Genomic DNA, 17299 nt, shown 5'->3' with positions numbered 1-17299 from the left:
GTTACTACAGTCATGAAGAAAGACTGGATAGACTAGGCTTGTACTCGCTGGAATTTAGAAGATTGAGGGGGGATCTTATAGAAACTTACAAAATTCTTAAGGGGTTGGACAGGCTAGATGCGGGAAGATTGTTCCCGATGTTGGGGAAGTCCAGAACAAGGGGTCACAGCTTAAGGATAAGGGGGAAGTCTTTTAGGACCGAGGTGAGAAAATATTTCTTCACACAGAGAGTGGTGAATCTGTGGAATTCTCTGCCACAGAAGGTAGTTGAGGCCAGGTCATTGGCTATATTTAAGAGGGAGTTAAATGCGGCCCTTGTGGCTAAAGGGATCAGGGGGTATGGAGAGAAGGCAGGTACGGGATACTGAGTTGGATGATCAGCCATGATCATATTGGATGGCGGTGCAGGCTCGAAGGGCCGAATGGCCTACTCCTGCACCTATTTTCTATGTTTCTATGTTACCCACAATTTCCATTCTAATTGAATTCAAGTGTGGGGAAAACATTGAAACTTTAATTATAGGCACCATAAAATGAAAGGAAATACTGTTGCATGCAGTACAGGCTTTATACAGATGTGTGCTTGTGTTTTTGGAATAACATGCTTGTTCATTTATTACCAAAACCTGATTTATGTGCTCATATTTTAAAAATAACACGCTTAAATTTACCATAGTACGTGTACATGTTTAATTTATGAGCTTTTGAATTTTGCTCCGCCTTTGAGCACATAACCTCAGACAACATCATCATATAGAACGCAGAAATAAAAACAGAAAATGCCAAACTTGTTCACAGATGATAACTGGCCTCACACTGCCCCCCTGACATCAGTCTGAATAAGGGTCTCGACCCGAAACGTCACCCATTCCTTCTCTCCCGAGATGCTGCCCGACCTGCTGAGTTACTCCAGCATTTTGTGACAATAGAAGCCCCATTGAACAGGCAGTGGGTTCAGGACCACTCTCACTGTGTGAGCACATATAGGGTGGATACTGCATTCCAGTCCCAATGGAGCAGTGCATCGGGAGTCTTTCAGATGAGATATCAATCACAGGTGTGTATTAAACAGCGACACAGTAGCTTTGTGGGCTCCAGAGACATCGGATCAACCCTGGCCTCTGGTGCTGTTAGTACACTGTAGAGTTTGCATGTTCTCCCTGGGAAATCATGGTCCTGTTTTTCCCCACACCCTATTGTCAAGGTTGGCGAAAGTGGAAGACGGGAAGGGAAACCATTTGGAGGAAATCTGTATTCTATGCTGGGCAAACTGCAGGATCAGTCTTGGGTCAGTAGGTTGATAAGCCTAATGGAACTGTATAAACAGCACAAAATGTATCATATCTACTACCAATGATACTTATATTTGCAATGTTCACTTTTTTGAACTTTTAAATCACCTCTGTAAGCAAAACTGAAAATGTAAAAATCTGCAAAAGCAGGTGCTTTATTGGCCTATTGGTTCATTTCCCGCAGTGGTAAATGTAAAAAAAAGTGTACGCATGAAGTATATCAACCCAGTGGACACAAGGAACTGCAGATGCTGGTTAAACAAAAAAAAAAACAAGCGCTGGAGTAACTCAGCGGGTCAGACAGCCTCTCTGAAGAACACAGATAGAATCGGTTAGGATAGGGATCCTTCTTCAGATTGATTGTACATCAACCCATTGCGCAATAGACAGATACTACTGGGAAAAGTAGTTAAGCAGAGGTTGCTTCGGTCATAGCTGTGGTTAGTCATCCATATTCTGCAAATCATGAGCCACTAGTTACAGCAGATTTGCTCCTTTCTGACCGTAACCATTGCAATCCCTCTCTCTCCGTCTCTATCCCCACCCTCGTCCTCTTGCTATTTTCACCGTTTGTATTCCTTCATTGTCACCTCGTTCCCCGGCCAACAATGGACCATTGTGGGCTCCACCTTTCCTGGGTCATCGATGCAGGCTCTTTGTTCCGTACCTCTAGTGCCCCTCTCCCCTGACATCAGCCTGAAGACGGGTCTATACCCCCAACGTCACCTATTTCTTCCCTCCAGCGATGCTGCCTGTCCCGCTGAGTTACTCCAGCATTTTGTGACTATCTTCGGTGTAAACCAGCATCTGCAGTTCCTTCTTACACAACTCTAGTTTGGTTACCTGACCCAGGGAAACCCCGCTTACTTAAATCCAGAGATACTACACAAAATGTGCCTGGCGATCTTTTCGAATGAGTGCCCCAAATGCCATAAAATGAAGTCATATTTCCACTGGATAACGTTTTCAAAGGTCTTCCACAAACCCTGGATTTCTTCGATATAAACCAGCATCTGCAGTTCTTTCCTGCATGCCACTTAGTCCATTGTGTTTGTCAATCTGAAGAGCTACTCAACCTAATCCCACCTTCGGACTTGAAACATAGCCCCCCAGACCACTGCTCCAAACACATTCAGGCACTATTAAACGTGGCGAGGGTTTCTGCTCCACAGATCACACAACACACTGGGTGAAAAGTATGTTTTCTTACTGCACCTCTAGTCCTTCTACCAATAACTTTAAAATCATGCTCCCTTCTTTTTGACTTCTAATGATGATGATACTGTCCCTCTCTTCCCCTCCCCCTTCCCAGTTCTCCCTCTATCTTCCTGTCTCCACCTATATCCTTCCTTTGTCCCGCCCCCTGACATCAGTCTGAAGAAGGGTCTCGACCCGAAACGTCGCCCATTCCGTCTCTCCTGAGATGCTGCCTGACCTGCTGAGTTACTCCAGCATTTTGTGAATAAATACTGTCACATGTACCTAGGTGCAGTGGAATGCTTTGTTTTGCATAGAATACACAAAGTATGCAGAGTATAGACACGCCGATGGGTGGCACAGTGCCACAACGGTAGAGTTGCTGCCTTACAGCGTCGGAGACCCAGGTTCGGTCTTGACCACGGAGTTTGTACGTTCTACCCATGACCTGCGTGGGTTTTCTCTGAGATCTTCGGTTTCCTCCCACACTTCAACGACGTACAGGTATGCAGGTTAATTGGCTTGGTGTATGGGTAAAATGTCCCTAATGTGTGTAGGATAGTGTTAATGTGTGCGGGGATCGGTAGTCGGCCTGGTGGGCCGAAGGACCTGTTTCTGCGCTGTATCTCTAAAAGTAAAACTATTCATTGCAGTTCTGATAGTCCCTCATGGTTCTCTTGGTGGCGTATCTTCAACTAAAGATGGTTAATTGTGGCAAAGTTACTTTAGTTTTCACAATGGTAAAGCTTCCCAAACAAACCAGGCAAAATGGTGTCCTTCCTTTAACACGTCAACAAACGTTGCAACAAAACACTCTAAAATGTAAACGTCACAAATAAAAAGTTAACCTGTGTACAACATTATTTTATTGATTGCTTTCTTTAGGTGCTGGTTATACAGGTATATGACACGTAACATAAGACACAAACCCGCCCGTGTGGAAAGAATCAACAATAACTCAGCTGATAGCATGGCCCAGATGCTCACGATATATCAACATGACAACTATTGTTAACCCATTGCATGAGATCGTTATGAACCAAAGAAATTGTGAAAATTACATTTCAAGTCACAAAGACTGCCTAGCTTAACTCTTTGTAGACAACAATGAACAAAGTGCTCTCAAGGGTTTGTGATGCTGCTGCATCCTCACCTCCTGTAGTCAAACAGGATCGACAAGGATGAGCAAGAGTTTAGCTGAAACTCAAAAACTAGCAAAACAACCTCAGCTCATGGAACAAACGCTTCATTTGTTTAAACATTCTTACTGCACCAAAACAGATAGCTTCTTCTGTGCTAATTAACAAGTGGCACATTAGGTCTTTAGTCGAAGGCCAGCATAATGACACTGAGATAATGGCAACATCTTCCACCCAGTTAATAGAAGTTCAGGGCTAAGTCACCTCAGTAGCCACTTGAGGCCAAACCCAGTCTTACCCACACTTCACTTCTGTGTCAGTGGAAGATTCACGCTATCAGTTACTAGGTACCATTTAAGACTGTACGTACAGATAAGATTGTGTCAGATAAAACACACATGCAAAACAATTTGTACAAAATGAGAAAGTAGTAACAGGATAATCCAAGTTCTTAATAAAGGCGTGCGGATTGAGTGCTAGTCCTTATTTTCAATAAGTTCATTTGGAATGTAAACGTGTAATCATACTTCTGGTGAATATTCTTAATGGAAGCAAAGCTTAAACCAAGAGTTATCAATAACATTTCCAATACGCAAAACTGTAGTGAATTGATAGTCTGAGCAAGGATGGCTAAAATATTTCTAGGAGCCCAGAGTCCCTTTCTCCATTTAAAGGGACATCAGATGCTGAGAGATTTTAAGGCATTAAATCTTTCCCCCAACATTTTGTTTTTGGTCCAGGAAGCCTGCTTCCCAAAATATTGATATGTAAAACACAAAGAATAAATGCCTACAGATGGAAATCACACTGAACAAGATTTCCAAATAACACTTACTGTCAAAACTATTGAAACTGGTCCCATGATTGAGTAACCAAAACTGAGACTGCAAAGAGCAGAAAGTTAGCACAGTGTGCCAAGGGTGTGTCCGGCACTTTAGTTCAATGCCCAGTCTTTCCATGTGCGGAATCAAGGGGAAATATGCCCAGCACATTCTTAGATTCATCTTTAGAAGTAACATTCACCCATTCTTTTAATCGTGCAAAAGCCACTCACCTCCAAATAACATTCATTCGAAAGCAGAGCCCTGATAATAAAAGGCCAAAGATACAGGAGCCAAAAGGTGGCTCATCTTACAATGCGATGAACAATCGCGTCTGGACAATCACCCGCATAGCAGCCCCCTCTCTGGCCCAGCTGGGAACTGGGCGACCGGTGTGGAGAGCAGCACATAGATATAGCTACAGGCAGCCTTGGGACTCAAACACAACAATCCAAATGGGAAGCTAGCTTTCCCAGTTGTTCGGCTGGCCCACGTTTTTGTGGCAGGACTGAGTGTGCCACTAGGTGTCCTCGTCGTCATCACTGATGACATCCCTCCTCTCGGGCGCTGCAGTCTCACGTTCCCTCAGGAAGTCCTGGCGGATCACTTCCAGCTCACTCAGCTCCTGCCGCACCTTCTCCAAGTGGAAACCTCGACGGCTCTGGATCAGCCGCATTGGGAAGGGATTCATGTCCGCAAAGGCAATACTGGTGAGCTTCCTACAAAACCAAACAGTTCAGACAAGGAGTAGACAGGTTAGACTGTTTCCCAGGGGTGGAGTTGTCAGGACTAGAGGGCATATCCTAAAGGTGAGAGCGGCAAAGTTTAAAGATGACGTGCAGGCCAAGCTTCTTTTACATAAGCGCAGTGGTCAGTGCTTGGAACGTGCTGCCAGGTGTAGTGGTGGAGGCAGGTACGATAGAGGGCTCAAGAGACTTTTAGATGGGCACAAGGATAGGCAGAGAATGGAGAGATATGGATCACGTGCAGGCAGCTGAGATTAGTTTAGATTTGGCATCATGTTCGGCACAGACATTGTGAGCCATGGGCCTGTCCTTGTGATGTTCTGATGTAATGTTAATTTAATATACTGGAGACATAAATAAAGGGCGGCACGGTGGTAGAGTTGCTGCCTCACAGCAACCTGGTTAATTTAATATACTGGAGACATAATTTAATATACTCACAGCAACCTGGTTAATTTAATATACTGGAGACATAAATAAAGGGTGGCGCGGCGGTAGAGTTGCTGCCTCACAGCGCAAGAGACCTGGGTTTGATCCTGACAACAGGTGCAGTCTGTATGGAGTTTGTACGTTCTCCCCGTGACCTGCGTGGGTTTTCTCCTGGTGCTCCGGTTTCCTCCCACACTCCAAAGACGTATAGGTTTGTAGGTTAATTGGCTTCAGTAAAAAGTTTGTAAATTGTCCCTGGTGTGTCTGATAGTGCTAGAGTCGGGCGATCGCTGGTCGGCACGGACTCGATGGGCCGAAGAGCCAGCTTCCGCGCTGTATCTCTAAGCTAAACTGATGAAAAATGTGCTGGTTGCTTCCCTTCCCTCTCTCCCTTTGTTCTCAGAAGGACAGGATAAATTTCACACACAAGTTCCGTTTCAGCACAACCTTTCTCCCTGGACACAGGGAGATGCTGAGGAGCCTGTGGCTTCTCTTGGACTTGCACAGAACTCACCTTCGCATTTGTTCACACAATTACACCATTCAGAATGCACAATTACCTGGAGGGTCAGAGAGAGCCCAGGAGTTAGGAGCAAGAGGCCACTCGGCCCCTCAAGCCCACTTCTCCATTTGCAATCATGGCCGATCTGATTGTAACCTTTCCACTTTTCTATCAGCCCCCAGCAGTCTGAAGAAGGGTCTCGACCCGAAACATCACCCATTCCTTCTCTCCTGAGATGCTGCCTGACCCGCTGAGTTACTCCAGCATGTTGTGAATAAGCCCCCAGTAACCATTGCTTATCCAGTAACTATCCCCCACTGCCTTCAAACATTCAGACCATGTCTTTGTGTTTTACACGCCTTGTCATCGCATGCGTCAATGACGTCCTCACTGAATGTAAAGGCACCAGCACCTGATTCGGAAGCTGCTGTATAAACAAGCTGACTTTGGCCGATCGTCTGAGCATTGTAATGAACTAGGGACAGCCTCCAGGGACCAACAAATAGCAGTGTAGCTGTAACAAATATTAGGTGTAGTTGGGACATATTGGGCCGAAGGGCCTGTTTCCTCACTGTATATAACTCTATGACTCAATAACCACTCTGAGAAAGAGAGTTCTAAAGACTCCTGAACTTAAAAGAAAAAGATTCTTGTGCGTCTTAAAAGGATAAGCCCTTATTTTTTCTAACACAACACTGGAAAATTGAAGAAAGAGAAGGGCATTTAATTCTTCACACCTTTTCCATCGTTGTGATCACAGATGATCCATCAACTAAAGCTATATATTGTGCCTTTTCACTATTTTGTTTACACCTTTGATTAACACATATCTATCATCCTCATCCAAAAATCAACATCAATTGTTGATTGTGAAAACAGTTCCAAGCTTATATCTACCCACCAGTTCTCTTAAAATTTAGATCAAGCCTTCTATATCCCAGGAATTACAAACTAATTTAATTTTATATGCTAAATCTATCCTGCAAATCTTCCATGACCAATATAATCTTGAATTAAATCGCTGAAGCTACTCATTCAGGGCGGCACAGCGGTAGAGTTGCTGCCTTACAGTGCCAGAGACCCGGGTTCCATCCCGACTAAGGGTGCTGTCTGTACGGAGTTTGTAAGTTTTCCCTGTGACCGTGTGGGTTTTCTCCGGGTGCCCCGGTTTCCTCCCACACTCCAAAGACATACAGGCTTGTAGGTTAATTGGCTTCGGTAAAATCATCCCTCGTGTGGAGGATAGTGCTACAGGGTGATCGCTGATTGGCGCACTCAGTGGATTGGTTTCCATCTAAACTAAACTAAACTCTGACCTGGGCTGCGTATAGTGAGACCAAAGCTTTCACCCACTTGTACTAAGAGTATTTCCAGCATCTGTTGTATTTTGCTTTAGAATGAAATTCAATCCACTGGTTGGAATTTTACTGCAGTTCCAGGTTTAAAATCAGCAATTTTTATAATCTCCCATGGCCTTCCATTCTCTCAACAATAGGATACATAACTCATTATGTCCCTCTTTAGATTTCTCAGAGAACATATCCAATTTCCTCTTCCTTTCCTTCTCATTAGTTTGCTCTCAACATCATTTACAACAAAGGCCACACAAGCCTGGGTCAGACCTTCACAGTGTGGAAGTCAGTTGTACATGTCAATAATCTTAGTTAGACACAAAATGCTGGAGTAACTCAACGGGACAGGCATCATCTCTGGAGAGAAGGAATGGGAAACATCACACATCCCGTCTCTCCAGAGATGCTGCCTGTCCCACTGCGTTACTCCAGCATTTTGTGCCTATCTTCCATTTAAACCACCATCTGCAGTTCTTTCCTCCACACTCAATAGTCTTAGCGTCTGTTTAAGCTTTCAATAAATGCAGGATTTCCGGAGTTTCAAAGACATTGTTTAAGTAAACCCTGATACTATAGTTAGAGTTGTGCAGCACTGAAACAGGCCCTTCTGCCCACTGAGCCATGCCTACCATCAACCACCTCACAACATCCCCAACAGCCCTCTCCAGATTTTACCACTCACCAACATGCTTGGAGGAATGTACAATCTCCAATTAACCAACCAACTTGTATGTCCTGGGATGATGGGAGGGACCCAGAGCATCATGAGAAAACCCGCCTGATCACAGGAAGAATGTGCAAACTCCCCATGCTCGGCACCAGTGAAAAGGATGCCACTGGAATTGGTAGACCTGTGCAGGGGCAGTCCCACCAGCTGTGCCACCCCTGTTGGGCAAGGTATTCCACTTTTATATACCCAGGGTAGAAAATGTATCAAGTCAGGGTGCAGGAGTTGGAGGGGAATCTTCCCACGAGTGTCCCCAAGCCCCTGTTGCCCTCGCTGATGTTGCCCACTCCATCATGGGTGCTGACCTCTCCACCATCGAGTCACTGCCTCAGAAAGGCAGTTAGCATCATCAAAGACCCACACCACCCTGGCCACACACCATTTCACCCCTGCCTTTGGAAAGAAGGAAAACTGTAATGTGCAGGTTCAGGAACAGCTTCTTCCTTACAACCATCAAGCTATTCAACACTACAGCCTCCAAATAAGCTCTGAACTACATAGACTTGGGCTCATTGGTTTTGTCTTTGTGCACTATTACTGTTAATTTTTGTATGTTTAAATATTCTGTTGTCTGCTGCATGTAAGAATTTCATTGCTCTGTCTGGGACTTTTGACAGTAAAACACTCGTTAGTCTTAATCAGCAGGCACGGTTTGTGAGGTACTGCAGTGCATTGGAGATGTCCTGTATACAGGGACACACTGGTGGAGGGCATCACGTTTGAGATGGTAGATTGTATGCCCATCACAGGGTGCCTTGGCTTTGTGTTGTGGGAGATGCACTTATCCAAGGCAACGTTTCCCACACAAAGGGTGTTGGGTATCATGGACCTGCAGAGGGAGCGGCAGAGGTGGGTGGAATAATGAGACACAGAGAGGCACACGATGGGAAAGGTTTGGAGGGATACGGGTCAGACGCAGACACGGGATTAATCAGGAATAGTTGGGCAAAATGGCCCCTTTCTGTGCTCCATCACCATGTCAGGATCAGGCTGTGGGCGTGGGAGTATTCTGGCGCTGTGGGCGTGGGAGTATTCTGGCGCTGTGGGCGTGGGAGTATTCTGGCGCTGTGGACGCGGGAGTATTCTGGCGCTGTGGGTGCGGGAGTATTCTGGCGCTGTGGGCGCGGGAGTATTCTGGCGCTGTGGGTGCGGGAGTATTCTGGCGCTGTGGGTGCGGGAGTATTCTGGCGCTGTGGGTGCGGGAGTATTCTGGCGCTGTGGGTGCGGGAGCATTCTGGCGCTGTGGGTGCGGGAGTATTCTGGCCTGTGGGTGCGGGAGTATTCTGGCGCTGTGGGTGCGGGAGTATTCTGGCGCTGTGGGTGCGGGAGCATTCTGGCGCTGTGGACACGGGAGTATTCTGGCGCTGTGGGTGCGGGAGTATTCTGGCGCTGTGGGTGTGGGAGTATTCTGGCGTGACTGGACACGGGAGTATTCTGGCGCTGTGGACACGGGAGTATTCTGGCGCTGTGGGTGCGGGAGTATTCTGGCGCTGTGGGCGTGGGAGTATTCTGGCGTGACTGGGTTGGGGCTTTGCCTGCCATCTCCTCCCCAACTGTGAGCAGAGGCAGCTGGCAGATGCAGGGTCCCATCACCAAGCTTGAGGCTGGCACCAGCAGACTGGCTTCAAGAGATCCACACCAGCCGAGTGTAAAGTGCCTTCACTAGTTAGTGGTAAGGACGGGTGCTTGCCATTGTGGGGCCATTCTTGAGTTTGTGTGTCTGCATGCCTGTGGTGTGATCAGGCACTCTTCACTGCAGTATCTTCAGGAGACAAGATGCAGCCCGGACACAGGAGAAGCCACAGAGTGCAAAGCAATGAGATACTGGCTTTGGTATTAGTTTAGAGATATGCATGGAACAGGCCCACTTTGCCCCACAGAATCCTACCCACTACTGATCGCCCGTTCACTGGATCCATCCTGCACACCAGGGATAATTTACAAAGGCCAATTAACCTACAGACCTGAAGTCTTTGCGATGTGCAAGGAAACCGGAGCACCTGAAGGAAACCCACCCGGCCACAGGCAAAACATACAAGCTCCATACAGACAGCACCTGTAGTCAGGATCAAACCCGGGTCTCTGGCGCTGTAAGGCAGCAACGCTACTGCTGTGCTATCCTTTTGTTTCATTAATACGAGAAAGTGAGCATTAAAGATCATAATGCAGAAATGAATTTCAATCAATCCTTTTTTAAAGAGTAGGCAGATAGAATTGAGGGGATGTGAAGGGGAGGGGTATAGAGTAGTTCAGGCTGGGAACACCACTGTGAACTTACCGTGCGTCGAGGATGGTACGAGTGAAGTATCTCAAATACTTGAATATGGACATATAATCCTGAAGCTTCGCAAACTCGTCCTCCTTAAACTTGAAGACTGCAAGTGCATATCGAAATATAACCTGTGCACAACAGGAAAATAATGCCAACCATTAAAAAGTCAACCCATGCTTTGCTGATGTCAACCAAAATCAAAATGACAGCTTCTAAAGTAGGTCTTTAAAAAATCGGGAAAAGAAATGGTGTCAGAAACAAGAGGACTTATGTTCCAGGTGAGAGAGGCAAGATAAATTGTAATATGATAATGACCAGGTTTTACTTTGTACATGTCGAATGGGGAATCATGATAAAATCATAAGGGGAATAGATGGGGTGAATGTACAGAGTCTTTTACCCAGATTAGTGGAATCAAGAACAAGGACATATGTTTACTGTGAGAGGGACAAGATTTAATACAAATCTGAGAGGCAACTTTTCCAGAGGGTGGTGGGTATATGGAACGAGCTGCCAGAGGAGGTAGTTGAGGCAGGTATTATAACAACATATAAGAGAGACTTGGCCAGGTGTACAGATAGGAAAGATTTTGAGGGATATGGGCCAAACGTCGGGAAATGGGATTAGCTTGGATGGGGCATTCTGGTCTGGGCATGGGCAAGTTGGGCCATTTCCATGCTGTCTGAGTCAGTGAAATGCAGAATTACAGCGTGTACTCGGCAGCACACGAGGGTGACTTCATCCTAAGGAGAGACCTGTGGGAAAAGTATCCTCAAGTGACATTGCTCTCGGCTGCCGTAACAAGCGGATGAGTTTTATACCGTACCTTGGGGCCTTCGTACAGGAACGAATCCCAGATGCGGAACATGACGTCGCTGACAACACTGTCCACAAACACCACAAGGAACCAGTTAAAGGTGATGAGGGAGAAGTCCACCTTGTACTGTTCAAAGTGTGCGTGTAACCGTGGTAACTTCTCACTCAGCAAGTCCTTGAACACCCGCTGGTCAACCTGGTGTTAAGAAAGGGACATGATGGAGTATTAATGTAAACATGCAACATATTCCCCATCCTCAGGACAGGCAAAAAACACAAATTCCTGCAGCAAGTGGGTCAGATTCAATAGGAACCTGAGGGGCAACTCAGTATGTAACAAGTATAAGGGATTTATTCACAAAATGCTGGAGTAACTCAGCAGGTCAGGCAGCATCTCAGAAGAGAAGGAATGGGTAACGTTTCGAGTCGAGACCCTTCTTCAGACTGATGTCAGAGGGGTGGGACAAAGGAAGGATACAGGTGGAGACAGGAAGACAGAGGGAGATCTGGGAAGGGGGAGGGGAAGAGAGGGACAGAGGAACTATCTAAAGTTTGAGAAGTCAATGTTCATACCACTGGGCTGCAAACTGCCCAGGCAAAATATGAGGTGCTGTTCGTCCAATTTCCGGTGGGCCTCACTATGGCACTGGAGGAGGCCCATGATTTTTTTTGAACCAGTATGTAGAGGAGCCGACTAGAGGGGAAGCCATCCTAGACTGGGTATTGTGCGATGAGGAAGGATTAGGTAAACTGTTGGGACTGAGGCAAATAAATCTCCAGGACCTGATGGTCTGCATCCCAGAGTAATCAAGAAGGTGGCCCTAGAAATCGTGGATGCATTGGTGATCATTTTCCAATGTTCTCTCAACTCTGGATCAGTTCCTGTGGACTGGAGGCTAGCCAATGTAACTCCACTTTTTAAGAAAGGAGGGCGAGAGAAAACAAGGAATTGTAGACCAGTTAGCCTTACATCGGTTATAGCAGCACATTTGGAAAGCAGTGACAGGATCGATCCAAGTCAGCAGGCATTTATGAAGGTGAAATCATGCTCGACTAATCTTTTGCAATTTTTTGAGGATGTAACAAGTAGAATGGATAAGCGAGAGCCAGTGGATGTGGTGTATCTGGACTTTCAAAAAGCCTTTGACAAGGTCCCACACAAGAGATTAGTATGTCAACCTAGAGCATATGGAATTGGGGGTAGGGTATTGACATGGATAAAGAACTGGTTGGCAGACAGGAAGCAAAGAGTAGGAATTGACAGGTCCTTTTCAGAATGGCAGGCAGTGATAATGGGGTGCTGCAAGGCTCGGTGCTGGGACCCCAGTTATTTACAATATATATTAACGATTTAGATGAGGGAATGAAATGTAACATCTCTAAGTTTGCGGATGACACAAAGCTGGGTGGCAGTGTGAGCTGCGAGGAGGATGCTATGAGGCTGCAGGGTGACTTGGATAGGTTGGGTGAGTGGGCAGATGCATGGCAGATGCAGTATAATGTGGATAAATATGAGGTTATCCACTTTGGTGACAAGAACAGGAAGGCAGATTATAATTTGAATGGTCTCAGATTAGGAGAAGGGGAAATGCAATGAGTCCTGGGTGTGCGTGTACATCAGTCACTGAAAGTAAGCATGCAGGTGCAGCAAGCAGTGAAGAAAGCCAAGTTGGCCTTCATTGCGAGAGGATTTGAGTTTAGGAGCAAGGATGTCCTAAAGCAGTTGTACAGGACCCTGGTGAGACCGCAGCTGGAGTATTGTGTGCAATTTTGTTCTCCATTATTGCTATTGAAGAAGTACACCGTAGGTTCATCAGGTTAATTCCCGGGATGGCGGGACTGACATACGATGAAAGAATGGGTCGACTGGGCTTGCATTCACTGGAATTTAGAAGGATGAGAGGGAATCTTATAGAAGTATATAAAATTCTTAAAGGATTGGACAGGAAAAATGTTCCCCACGTTGGGGAAGTCCAGAACCAGGGATCACAGTTTAAGAATAAGGGGTAGGCCATTTAGGACTGAGACGAGGAAAAACTTTTTCACCCAGAGTTGTGAATCTGTGGAATTCTCTACGATAGAAGGCAGTGGAGGCCAATTCACTGGATGTATTCAGAGAGAGTTAGATTTAGCTGTTAGGTCCAAAGGAATCCAGGGATATGGGGAAAAGTCAGAACGGGGTACTGATTTAGATGATTAGCCATGGTCATATTGAACGGTGGTGTTGGTTCGAAGGGCCAAATGGCCTGCTCCTGTACCTATTTTTCTAAGTTTTTTTCCATTTAGAAGGTGGTGGGTAAATGGAACAGGTTGCCAGAGGAGATAGTTGAATTGGGTACTGTAAGAACATAAAAACACTTGGTTACATGGATAGGAAAGGTTTAAGATTATGGGCCAAGCTTGGGCAAATGGGACTAGCTTAGATGGGGCATCTTGGTGAGCAAGGACAAGTTGGGCTAAAGAGCCTGCTTCGATGCTGTATGGTTCTGATGTTTTGTGCCTGAGATGTAAGATTTGGGTTTCGTCCTCCCACAAACAACTTAACCCTACAGATTAAACTTGAGCCACTTCTCCTTCATGGCAAGAACTGAATGGATATTGCAGGGGGCTCCCTGACCAGGGGACATTCTGCATGTCTGAGTCCAGTCAGGCCAACCCCTACATCAAAGCTCACCCTGCATGTGGAATCTGAGTCTCTATTGGCATTGAGCCCACTGAACCTGTGTATTGGGAGAACATGCCACTACTGTTAAAACTGTTAGGTTTAATCATAGAGCCATTGCTCATGACATTACTGTTAGCTTCTAGTGATGCCTACTTCCAGTAAACAAGCAAACTACATTTGCCAGGGACCCAATCTGAAACGAATCCTATCCACGTCCTCCATAGATGCTGCCTGACCCGCTGAGTTACTCCAGCACTGTCTTTTGTGGGAGAGCCTAGGGCTAGAGGTCATAGCCTCAGAGTTAAAGGACTTTCTTTGAGGAAGATGAGGAGAAATTTCTTTAGTCAGAGGGTGGCGAATCTGTGAAATTCATTGCCACAAAGGCTGTGGAGGCCACCAATGGATATTTTTAAGGCAGAGATAGATCCTTGATTAGTACAGGTATGGGGAGAAGGCAGGAGAATGGAGTTAAGAAGGATAGATCAGCCATGATTGAATGGCGGAGTAGACGATGGGCCGAATGGCCTAATTCTACTCCTATTCCTGATGACTTTTTTTGTAAATCATTTCTATATTTTAACTACTACGCTTGGGCAGCTTAGAGCACAGTGATGTCTCTCACTCCAGGTAGCCCCGGCATTCCTTCTCTCTCTATCCCTCCCCCACCCAAGTCGCACTACCTTCTCATTTTCACCCTGCAATCAGCCAACAATGGCCTGTTTCCTTTATCATTGTTAATTTTTTGCATATCTTTCATTCATTGTTCTTTATCTCTCCACATCACCGTCTGTATCTCTTGTTTCCCTTATCCCTGACCTGTCTGAAGAAGGGTCTTGACCCGAAACGTCACCCATTCCTTCTCTCCAGAGATGCTGCCTGTCCCGCTGAGTTACTCCAGCTTTGTGCCTATCTACATTTTAACAACATTTGTTTTCAAGTTCAACCTTGCTTACAATGTATCTCAGTTAATCTTTTATCCTTGTTACTGTATATATTAAACAGTCCAGCCTTTTCTCATAAGGTGGTAATGTCAAAGATTAGAGTGCAGGGGTCGATGGTGAAAGGGGCAGGGTTTATCAAAGAGGTGTAGGGTAAGTACTTTGTTATCAAGTACAGCACGGTGGCGCTGTGGTAGAGTTGCTGCCTTACAGCAAATGCAGCGCCGGAGACTCAGGTTCGATCCTGACTACGGGCGCCGTCTGTACGGAGTTTGTACGTTCTCCCCGTGACCTGCGCGGGTTTTCTCCGAGATCTTCGGTTTCCTCCCACACTCCAAAGACGTACAGGTTTGTAGGTTAATTGACTGGGCAAATGTCAAAATTGTCCCTAGTGGGTGTAGGATACTGTTATTGTGCCTGGATCGCTGGGCGGCGTGGACTCGGTGGGCCGAAGGGCCTGTTTCCGCGCTGTATCTCTAAATCTAAATCTACCCTGTGTACAAAGTATCTCGGTTAATCTTTTGTACTTCCTGCTGCATATAACGGAGCGTAAACATGCGGTTGTCTTACCTGTGACCCGATCAGGTTCTTTGTGTAATAATCTGGAGTCATAAAACACTCCGTGATGGCAACGAGGCACCAAAAGGCTTCTTCTTGTTCTAGGTACAGAAGTGCTATCGCTGCCAACCTACGTGGAGAGTCACACATGTATTAATGCAGGTTTGTCACCTCTTCACCTTGTCCAGCACATATTCACAGACCCAATGCACTGTCGTTACACTTTAATCGTAGCGATGTGGAGATTTCATCATTATACAAATAAATCCAAATCTAATTCAGTGACAGGGAGGGAGGATGGCTGTCAAAGGATACAGCCGGATAGAAATCAGTTGCAGATAAGGGTAGATTAATGGCAGATGAAGCTTCATCCGAGTAAGTGCAAGTGGAAAATATGCAGTGATCAACATTGATGTGCACTTGGCCTCGGACCAAGTCCATAGCTCCCTGAAAATAGTGACACAAGTGGATACAGTGGGAAAGAAAGCTAATGGTGTGCTCTAATTCATTGGTCAAAGCATTGAGCATAAGAGTCAGGAGGTCATGTTGCAACTTTATAAACTGTGGTTCGGCTGCATTTGGAGTTGCATGTGCAGTTGTGGTCACTCCCTTACAGGAGAGATGTCGAGACTTTCAAGAGCGTACAGCTAGAATGTTGCCTTGATTAGAGGGCATTAGATGGAAGCAGAGGTTGCATAGACATGGAATGCCTCGGACCAAGTCCATAGCTCCCTGAAAATAGTGACACAAGTGGATACAGTGGGAAAGAAAGCTAATGGTGTGCTCTAATTCATTGGTCAAAGCATTGAGCATAAGAGTCAGGAGGTCATGTTGCAACTTTATAAACTGTGGTTCGGCTGCATTTGGAGTTGCATGTGCAGTTGTGGTCACTCCCTTACAGGAGAGATGTCGAGACTTTCAAGAGCGTACAGCTAGAATGTTGCCTTGATTAGAGGGCATTAGATGGAAGCAGAGGTTGCATAGACATGGATTGGTTCATCTGGACCAAAGGCTGAGGAGAGCCAATAAAACAATATCAAATTATATTGGGGTAGACGGTCAGAACCTTTTTTCCCCAGGATGATAATGTCAAAAGGCTGAAGGGATGGATGAGAGGGATAAAGTGCAAAGGACATATGCAGAACTATTTTTTGTCTTAGTGTGTGTGGTGGGTGCCTGGAACGCACTGCCAGGGGTGGTGGTGCAGGCAGAGAGGATAGTGGTATTTAAGAGGCTTTTAGATAGGCACATGGATATGCGAGAAACAAAGGGATATGGACCACGTGCAGGCAGATGAGATTAGTTTAACGTGACATTATGGTCGGCATGGACATTGTGGGCCGGAGAGCCTGTTCCTGTGCTGTACTGTTCAATGTTCCGCAAGTCTCCAGGTCTGGGTAATGGGTCATTAATGAGGTGCCAGGACTTGTCTGGCAGGCTGGACTTTTGTGTTTATAGGAGAAAAGCAGAATATTGGAAAATACTGGAAAAGCTCAGGCAGCATGTTTAATCCCACTGGTACTGCGATCAATCTTTTGGAGCTTGGTACTTTCCCAACAGTCACAAAGCACGAGGCAATGCCACTTATCCTGAATGTGAACAGGGTTGTGGTTTCCAGTTTGTTAAACGTTAATCCAATTAAACTCTTTGCATAAGACAATCTTCCTCATCCAAGGAATCAATCTTGCGAGCGTTTTGTTGCCTCCCTCTATTTCAGTGATCTGCTTCGGTACGTTTGACAACACACTCTTGACTTGACTATCTTGACGTGTGTCCTTTTAGCAGATAGGGAGACCAGACCAGGACGTGCTCTGGGTGCTATCTCACTGTCTCCCTCTATGAGTG

The 17299-nt window shown here is 45.9% G+C and overlaps 1 protein-coding gene across 1 annotated transcript in view; it reads right to left on the bottom strand.

Annotated features, from left to right (window-relative positions):
• Positions 1 to 3337: 3337 nt before the first annotated feature.
• Positions 3338 to 17299, bottom strand: part of tbc1d2b (TBC1 domain family, member 2B) — a 94594-nt gene continuing 80632 nt past the window's right edge. Inside the window, exons 10-13 of the mRNA XM_078429800.1 lie at positions 15467 to 15584; positions 11304 to 11489; positions 10484 to 10605; positions 3338 to 5168 (exon numbers count right to left, since the gene is read on the bottom strand). Coding sequence (XP_078285926.1) covers positions 4970 to 5168; positions 10484 to 10605; positions 11304 to 11489; positions 15467 to 15584 — 625 coding nt within the window. The 3' untranslated portion in view covers positions 3338 to 4969. The remainder of the gene's footprint in view (positions 5169 to 10483; positions 10606 to 11303; positions 11490 to 15466; positions 15585 to 17299) is intronic.

This window comes from Rhinoraja longicauda, chromosome 38 (assembly GCF_053455715.1).
Source record: "Rhinoraja longicauda isolate Sanriku21f chromosome 38, sRhiLon1.1, whole genome shotgun sequence".
NCBI lineage: Eukaryota > Metazoa > Chordata > Chondrichthyes > Rajiformes > Arhynchobatidae > Rhinoraja > Rhinoraja longicauda.
Note: the sequence above shows the minus strand (reverse complement) of the source record. Positions and strands in the feature narration are given on the sequence as shown.